Consider the following 9,202-nt stretch of genomic DNA (forward strand, 5'->3'; position numbering starts at 1 on the left):
TCAACTGCTTTACTTGACACAAGGCTTTGTCACCTTTTAAACTATGCCTCAGTTATAGAAGCAGCAAGACAAACTTGGTTAAAACGACAAAAAAAAAATGTATAACTTACAAAATCTGAAGGCTAGTCAAATCATCCAATTCAATTCCAAAGGATGTCAAATGATTAAAACTCAGGTTCGTGAAAGAATCAGATCAGTAGCCCAAAGAAGCTTATCAAACTAGCAAGGTGGCAAAGGACAGCTGCAATAAGGAGAAACAAAATTTCTTTTCTCAAGATCAGTACCAATAGAAATGAAAAATCATCTAATACATCAAGTTTATCTCCAAGATTTCTTTTCCTCCTAAGGAATTTGTGATTACTTCAAGTTTATCTCCAAGATTTCAGTTAATTTTGAAGACCTTCTTAGTCTATTGTAGAGATTTTATTAAGTTGGTATGCTGATCATCACCTTGAGTGGCTGGTGGTTTCAAAATAGTAGAGCATTAGTGTTACAGAAGGAAATACAATTTGGTTTGGATCTCTGTCAAATTGTTGTCGGGTCTAGTTTTTTAGGCTTCAGTTGGATATTTTTTCATTTTTTGGGCCTTAAACTCTATTCTCTTTTATATTGGACTTTTTTATAATTTGACCTTGAGCCTTTTCTATTGATATTATCTTTGAAAAGAAAAGAAATATATATATATATACTTAAATTGAAAATTGAAGAAGATTTAAATGATAAATAAAGTTGAGTGGTGATATTAATAATATGTCTAAAGTTGAGGGACCCTTCATGAAAATTAGCCCACCCTTCATTTTGAGGATTGATAAAAGCGAAAATTGATGATGATAAACAAATAAAGAGTCTTAACCCGACCGTTAAACTCTTCAATTCTTCATCTATCCTCCAATTTCCATACTCAAATGACGCCCGAGAACTGAAAGCTGAAGCCCCAACCGCCGCACCAGTAAACTACCACCTGCAGAGATAGGGCATGACCATGGCTTCCTTTTCTCACCGACCAATATCACCATGCCTGTACGGCCACTCCAACCCTATCTATCTCTATTCATCTCCCATGTTCTTATCTTTTCCATTCCACCTTACGACGTCGCTTAATCTGCGAGTTTCTGCGCTAAAGACTGATTCCGACGGGCTGAGGAAACCGACTGTCCCTCCGGGGAAAGACTTGGATGGAATTTCTGAAGATGAGGACGACGGTGATGGGAAGAGAAATTACAAGGAGAAGGAAGAGGAGGAATGGGTCGATTGGGAGGACCAGATTTTGGAGGACACTGTTCCGCTTGTTGGCTTTGTTAGAATGATTCTTCACTCTGGGAAGTAAGTTTTTGCAAATTGATTAAATTCTATCATACCCTTCTAAAAATCAAACTGAATTATGCTTTCTTAGTGTGTTGTCAATCAGTTGTATTTAATTTTTTGCTTTCTCCTTAATCGCCAAGTCTTATTTTGCTATTCATTCGAATGCTCAAATCTGGTACTGTTATTGAATTTCGATATTATGCGTCCCCACTTGCATTTATTGTTGAAATATTTGTTTTATCCAAATCCATTACTAGCTTCATTACTGTCTCTGTAGATACTATGCTTCCCGTATTCAATTCCAAATAGGAGTAAAAAAGCTTTGCTGATTGGTTTCACTGCGATACTAAACGGAAGTACAAATTGCATGGTTGTTCTTTTTGTTTGCTTACTATTGATGGGTTTACAATCAAATTTGGTCAGTTTGCTTTTCATTAATTTTTTTCCCCACTTGTAGTCATTTGATGGTTATTATTTATAAAATTGAAGATGTGGAAGCCAAAAGCATAAGCTGCTTTGTATGTATCCCTACTTTGGTGGTTCATGTTTCAGTCAAATCCAAATCTCTGGCATCTCTGTTTGTGGCACTATATATCTATAATCTTCTCATCATGCTAAAATATGGGAAAAAACAATTGTCAATTTCAAGTTTAGCATATTTGTGATTGTTATCCTTGAGGTGATTGGTTTTAGCATGTGTATGTGTGTGCAGATGTATGTTCCTGTGTGAATGATTTTGTGATATACTTCTTTGTTTTTTGGTTCCAAGTTATCATCTTATCCACGTGAGATTTGTTACTGCAGATATGAGAATGGAGATAGATTAAGTCCAGAACATGAGAGAACCATTGTTGAGAGGTTGCTTCCATATCATCCAGAGTGTACAAAGAAGATTGGATGCGGAATTGATTATATTACAGTAGGTCTTATTTGCTCTCTTCCCCAATTTGCATGACAATATTATTTATTTATTTATTATTGGGAAGTAGGGGTAGAGGACATTATGAGTGACATTCCATGGGTGCTACCATTTCTTTACTACACTGTGGGGATGATGCGTTTTAAGTTGAGTGACATTCCATTTGTTTAGATTAGTCTCTACTCTATAACCAATGTAAAAGTGGAAAAAAAATTGTGGGCACATTAGCACTTCTCGACATGTGTTTGTACAAGAGCAAGAGGTGTTGATTTAATATCATTCTAGTTCATGGTACATTATATTACATAAACGTTGATAAGGCTTCACAATTAAGACTTGGTTATTATAAGTGAAGAAGTGTGCATACCAAACTGCTTAGCCTTACAACCAACGGCTAGGATTGTTGCTGCCTAGCAGCCAGCAGACAATTAACAAAATCTCATAGAAATCGTTACCTTTTTGCTTTCTTTTTTTATATAAATTTGTTAGGATTGATGTGATTCCATGCTTTAATTGAAGGGCTATAGAAAGTTATTCCTATTTAATATATTATTTGTATTTCTAAATAGAGGATCTAATATATTCTTATTATAGTTAGAGAACTTAATTTATGGTTTTTGATACTTCGAGTCGTCGTCTGAGCATGCCATATCGACAGTGTCGATACGACACGACATGCAGACACAATTCCGAATATGTGTCAGACACGTGTGCATGCAGTCAGACACGTTAATGAGAGAAATTTCTCAAGATGAATAGTAGAATGAGGATGAAGAAGCTTCCATGGCACACAGAACAATATTTCAGCAAAGGGAGAAGTTGCTAAAGCTAAATAGAACCACTATATCAGCTGAAAAAGGGATGAAGAAGCTTCTTGATACGCAAAGAAATTTGTTTATACGTTGAAAATAGTTTATGGAAGAGCTGAAATAGAACAAAAATGAAGAAGAAAAACCAAAGGGAGATGAAAAAGCAGAGGAAGAAAAATGGTGAAATATTTGAAGTGGAAGAAGGTAGACTTGTGAGAGTTGGAGAGTTGAAGTAGTGTAATTTTTATGGAGCCCACCAAACTTCCCGGCTGAAAAGAATGGCAAAAAGAAAAGGGTAACTGTGGCCTGTTTATTTATTAGTTGGTGGCTGCCATCTTTTCAAATTTTAGTTACATTAAAATTAGGTTGGCAATCCTACAATTAATTCAAGTTTGAAAGCATCCTTTTCTTCTCCCATGCTCAATTGAATATTGAACGTTAAATTACCATCGGCTCTCCTAATAATAATTAATTAAATAATAAAAAATAGGTTAAACTAGACAATACTTATTTTTATATAATTTTATATTTTATATTTTAGTTTATTATATAATCATATCCAAGTATCCGTGTTTGGATCTGGATCCATATTCCTGTTTCTTCTTTTTAAGAAGTCTATGAATCTAAGGCACGTGTATGTATACGCATTCAATACCCGTACCCATGGCCGAGTTCGAGTAATATAGTTTATGGTATCATACCATATATGTTTTAGATCTTTCATCATAAATAGGAAAGCTTTTGTATTATAATATATAGGGGTGAGCATTCGGTCAGTTCAGTTTTAAACCGAACTGAACCGAATAAACCAAAAATTAAAATTTTGATATTTATAAAAATCAAATCGAATTGATTTTGGTCAAAAATCAAATTGAATCGAACCGATCTGTTTCGGTTTGATTTGATTGATTTGAATTTTTAATAACTTATTTATTTTTTACACCTTATTTTTAGTATTTTAAAATTTAATTGAAATATTTTAATCTTGATTATGATCTAACATCTCTATATTATTAAAAATAATATACTATTATCACTAATCGATTCGGTTTAGTTTTTATTTTTTTAATCAAAACTGAACTGAATCAAAATAACTGAAATTTTTTAAATTAAAAATCGAATCAAACCGAAATGAATAAAAAATCGAATCAAATTAATTCGATTCGGTCAGTTTTTTCGGTTTAAACTGAATACTGCTCACCCCTAATGATATATAGAATCCAGTTCAATAAAGATATAGTTCTTTGAGGTTTTGTATCAGTGGATGTAGGCTCTCGTAGTTGAATTATGTAACTCGTGTTATTTTTTCTCACTTCTATTATTCTAACTTTAATATGGTATTGAAACTTTCAATTTTTTAGGTTTGATATTATTTACGGGTACTATTCATCATTATTGTTTATTGGCACCGTTGAAAGATACTGGTCATGGGCACTATTCATCATACTGTTTATGGGCACTGTACTCACTTAAGTTCTTGTGTTTGATTGGTGGTGTTTGTACAATCCTATGAGTTGTTTTATGTTTCCTTGCCGGTCTTGCCTTTAGAAGGAAATTTTGTGTTTGATGTTTTCTTGCTGGCCTTGCCTTTAGAGAGGGACTATGTGTTGATGTTTCCTTGCTGGCATTGCCTTCCAAGAGCGAAGTGCAATTCTGAGAGTTATTTTGTATTTTAGTACTTTGTGTGAGTGTCTTTGTGGGCAAGAGCGAAGTGCAATTCTGAGAGTTGTTTTGTATTTTAGTACTTTGTGTGAGTGGTTCTTAATATGCTTATGAATTGCTAATCGTGAGCTGTTGTGGGGAAGTTTTTAGCCTCTATGTAGAATCTTATTAAGTGAAAATGTTAAAATTGATGAGATTTCATGCTATAATTAAGGAGAGTATTATGAAAAGTTATTTCTATTTAATATAAGATTTATATTTTTAAATAGATAGAATACTATATGTCTTTATATTCCTAAACTTGGGGTATTTGATATATTCCTATTATAGATTATCATATTTATAGTATCATATTTTATGTGTTTTGGATTTTCCATTATAATTAGAAAAGCGTTTGTATTATGAGATATAGAATTCAATTTAATAAAAATGTAGTCTTTTTGAGGTTTTAGGTCCGTGAAAGCTCTCGCAACCCAACTGCATAAATCTTTTTATGTTATTTTCTTCTCCCTTCTATTATTCTAACTTTAACAAAAAAATCCTTTTTTCTTTTGTCTTTTCCCGCCTTTTTCATGTTTAAGCCTCGAGAGCCTCATGGCAAATGCCTCACATGTATCATAAAAACTGTAAATGATGGCCTTGAAATTTGGTCTCAAAAAAGCCTTAATTGAACTTTATCTGCATTTTCTGCTAATAGGGCATTACCATTACATAGTCCCAAAGGAAGTCTCTCATTCATATCCCAAATCCCAATTTAAAATTTGATTTTCTGCATGCATAATCTTTTCAAACTGTATATTCATAATTTAAGGAAAGTCTCAGCTGGTAATCACTGCTACATTTCAAATAGATACAAGGAAAAAGCACCTAGGCGCTACTCTGATGCTTTTTTCCTATTTTTTGTTTATGGATGATTCACAATCCTGTGCTTTTTCTTATATTCATAGGTCTTGTAACTGAGCTGCCCATAAGTGGGCACAAAAAGGCCCTTGGTTATCCTCGGATTTGTGATTTTTCTTCTGTTCAGAGGTAGTCTAGTCTCCCAAATCAAGTCAACGTAAGAAGCACCTCTGGTGTGATTTGTTTGATCAAGGAAACTTCAATTAACTATGAGTGTGGAGGGATCAAACCTTTATGAGCGTTATCAAGTCATTTTGACCTTTATGAGATTTAGTTGTTGTGATTATTATATAATCTTATATCTGAGTCTCTTGTTGTTATTTATAGGTTGACCATCATCCTGATTTTGAAACCTCAAGGTGCTTGTTCATTGTTCGAAAAGATGGACAATTGGTGGACTTTTCTTACTGGAAATGCATAAAGGGCCTAATCAGGAAGAACTATCCACTATATGCAGACAGCTTTATTCTCAGACATTTCCGCCGGCGTAAGCAGAGGTGATGAAGGTAGTACACTCAACTATTTGATCATACATATCATTGTATGTTGCAGAATTTTGTGCTTTATCCTTAGTGTTTAAATCATGTAATTCTATTTCCTAAAATAACATTTGCAGTAGTTAGAAGAAAATGCTGATATTTTCAAACTGTAATGCTTAGTGTAAGTTCCTAGAAAATAGATCTGCAAGATTGGCATCAGTACTTCTCAAATTCTCAATAGGTCTTTTAGTTGGATAAGGCCTCGAAACATCAAATTCAACTCTTCTCATTTCTCCCTCTTTGGAAACTAGAAATTTGCAAAATTGCAATTGATTTATTATTATTATATCAATTCTCATTTAGAAATATATTCCCCGTTTTCGCATGCTTCATTTTGAATGAAAAAAAATTAAATGAATTTTTATATAATCATACATGATTTTATTTTTTTAAAAAAATAAAAATATTATAAATTAAAAAAAAATAAATTCTTTCATTTTAAACTAGAAAATTAATAGAAAAGAATTGATTTGAAATGAATTCTTATGAAATTTTTAATTCCAAACAAGGCAGATATGTGAAAGAATTCAATTCTTTTAACTTGAAAGAAAAATAATTTTTATCATTCATTTTACAATAAAAGTATTTAAATGGATTTCTATAAAATTTTGCAAGATTTATATTTTTTTAAATTAAAAAAGATTGAATTTTTCATTTCAAATAAAATAAATGTTAAAATATAAATGAATTGAATTGAATTTTAGCTTAATTTTTTATTCTAAACGGATAGTATATAAAGTAGAAATTATGCAAAAATACAAGGTGATTCCATGAGAATCGAATTCATTGCATTTTTTTTTTCTCAACTGGCTTCTTAGACAGTTTTGCATAAATGAGATGACTTATGAGCTCCTTGTGTCTGTTTGTTGCAACCAGAATTGGTGATCTACCAAGAATCCGATCAGGGAGTCAAGTTTCTGCATGTGGTTTCTTTTTTTTCATTAAATATTGTTGAAGGCTCTATATAATCCTTATCTACGATGGTTTCGCTCTAATAATTTTTCTGCATGTTGGGTTTGAGTTATTTCTGATGAGCTTGAACGCAAATCAAACCAAAAGCATCACTCCTTAGCCCAGGCCTCCTGTGGATTTATCTCTTCACTACATAATTATTTTTCTAGTTCAGTAAAAAATAACATGTGAAAATTTTAATGAAAATGCTTTATTATTTTAGTATTTTTATGATTAAAATATATGTAATTTATTTTTAAATTAATTTTTAATCCATTTTAACTGATTTATTTAAAAAATATCTTTATAATATTCAATCCATTTTTTTTTGTTATAGTAACTCCAACATTAATCCCAAGTATCTTTCAAATGGTAATATATAAGAGAGACAGGAGATTGCTAGGAGGAGAGCTTCAACTTATGATTAGTGCTTTTTATATTAAATTATTAATATATAAAATTAAGATTTTCCTTTTAATGAAGAGGGTAATATATTTATATAAAAATTTTTAAAAATCAACTAAAAAATATAGTATATACAAATCAAATCTAAAAATTAAATTTAATAATTATTATCATTTCTCAAAAGCCTTAAAATATTTTTTTAATAATATATTAGTATCACAAAAGTGACTTCTTCATCTTTTCAGATTTTAGATTTTTTTTTTTTCATTTTTAAATATTTTTCTAAGAGAGACCGACAATTACAAGGAGCAAGCTGCAACTTGTGATTAGTGCTTTTTATATTAATTTAAATGCAAGCTTTTTAATAAAGCATGTAATAAATTTAACTATTATCAAATTAAATATTTATATAAAACTAATTATAATAAGTACAAGAATTTAAATATAAATATTCACTTTAATAATTATTAAAATTCTTCATATCACTATAATATATTATTTTTTCCGTACCATAATTTTTATTCATTTTATTTTTTATATATATTAAAAATATAATTTTTTTATTAATTCTCTCATTATATTCATTTTAAATATATTAAGTTTTATTATTTTTATATATATTAAAAAATATAATTTTTTTTATTAACTCTCTAATTATATTCATTTTAAATATATTAAATTTTATTATTTTTATATATATTAAAAAATAATTTTTTAATTATATCTATTTTAAATATATTAAATTTTATTAAATATTAAAAGATATTTTAAAATTATTAATTTATATATCATTATAGAATCGCTTCTCACCTTCTCTTTTTTTTTTTGTTTGTTTTTTTAAGGCATTCGCCTTTGTATTTTTGCCAGCTCTTTCTGCCTCATTAGAACGGAAAAAAGTCTCTCTTCACCTGTCTCAAAAGTGAATTTATCTCGCCTCACTTTTAAATGGATTGTGCATAAATAATTTTGTATTTTGTATTTTGTTTTTTAATTATATACATCAAATTTTCTCTTTTTTAATTTATATTTTTTTTAATGTGTTTGAAATTAGTTGTGTTGTTATGTAGAGATATCTTTATCAGTCTCGTGATTTAGATAGCAATTATTTATGAACGTCGATGAAGGATCTCTGAGTAGTTTCTTCGATTTCTGAGTGTTTATTGAATTTATGAAGGATTCAGACATGCAAGATGAGAATCTCTAGAGCCTTTCTCCACCACGATTGGCTTTTCTTTTTTACATTGTATTATGCAGTCGACCCATACGGCTTGAATGTTGGTGAGCTCTCCCATTAACCCCTTCGAGATTTATTCTTATGAAGACTCGCACTTTGCTGGTGAAGAGATTCATGGTGGTCGACTTTCTCTGTTCTTCTCCTTTTTCTATCAGAGCTAGAGATTTGAGTATTTTGGAAGTTTAATTTCTTACGTTGTGATGTTTTTTCAACCTATCTTAATATCTTAATTTTGTCTTGTTAGTGTTTTTGAAAGTCTTGTTCTGGTCTCCACCCGGTTGTATTTGGTAAATGGTGGACGGTATTAATGCTGACTCTAATATGTTGGTTAGGTCGGAAGGATTAAAGAATCCGCTTTTCTAGGATTTTAGTATTTATTTATTGTTTGGGTTGGACTAGATGTGATCTTTCCTTTTGGACCACGCTTTCTTTGTATGCTTCTTGAATTGTTAGACTTTGTTAAATGAATAATTTTTCT

At 30.6% G+C, this 9,202-nt stretch overlaps 1 protein-coding gene across 2 annotated transcripts; it reads left to right on the forward strand.

The window, feature by feature from the left end:
• The first annotated feature begins 828 nt into the window (after positions 1-828).
• On the forward strand, positions 829-7,146 carry LOC110616236 (protein DCL homolog, chloroplastic). 2 transcript variants are annotated; one of them, XM_021758594.2, is made up of 4 exons: positions 829-1,323; positions 2,110-2,224; positions 5,923-6,101; positions 7,011-7,146. In XM_021758594.2, exons 1-3 carry the CDS (start codon positions 977-979, stop codon positions 6,094-6,096), a joined length of 636 nt encoding a protein of 211 aa, XP_021614286.1. In that variant the 5' UTR covers positions 829-976; the 3' UTR covers positions 6,097-6,101; positions 7,011-7,146. The 2 variants fall into 2 exon arrangements, with proteins under 2 accessions (XP_021614286.1, XP_021614285.1); XM_021758593.2 differs by lacking the exon at positions 7,011-7,146 and having other exon boundaries at positions 830-1,323; positions 5,923-6,293.
• The last annotated feature ends 2,056 nt before the right edge of the window (positions 7,147-9,202 follow it).

The sequence above is a fragment of the Manihot esculenta genome, chromosome 5 (genome assembly GCF_001659605.2).
Source record: "Manihot esculenta cultivar AM560-2 chromosome 5, M.esculenta_v8, whole genome shotgun sequence".
Classification (NCBI taxonomy): domain Eukaryota; kingdom Viridiplantae; phylum Streptophyta; class Magnoliopsida; order Malpighiales; family Euphorbiaceae; genus Manihot; species Manihot esculenta.

Bases quoted from the DNA above. Each gene is read 5' to 3' on its own strand.
- LOC110616236 (XM_021758594.2), top strand. From the start codon at position 977: ATGACCATGGCTTCCTTTTCTCACCGACCAATATCACCATGCCTGTAC. The intron at 1,324-2,109 runs GTAAGTTTTTGC...TTGTTACTGCAG, and splicing joins ATGATTCTTCACTCTGGGAA to ATATGAGAATGGAGATAGAT. The intron at 2,225-5,922 runs GTAGGTCTTATT...TGTTATTTATAG, and splicing joins GCGGAATTGATTATATTACA to GTTGACCATCATCCTGATTT.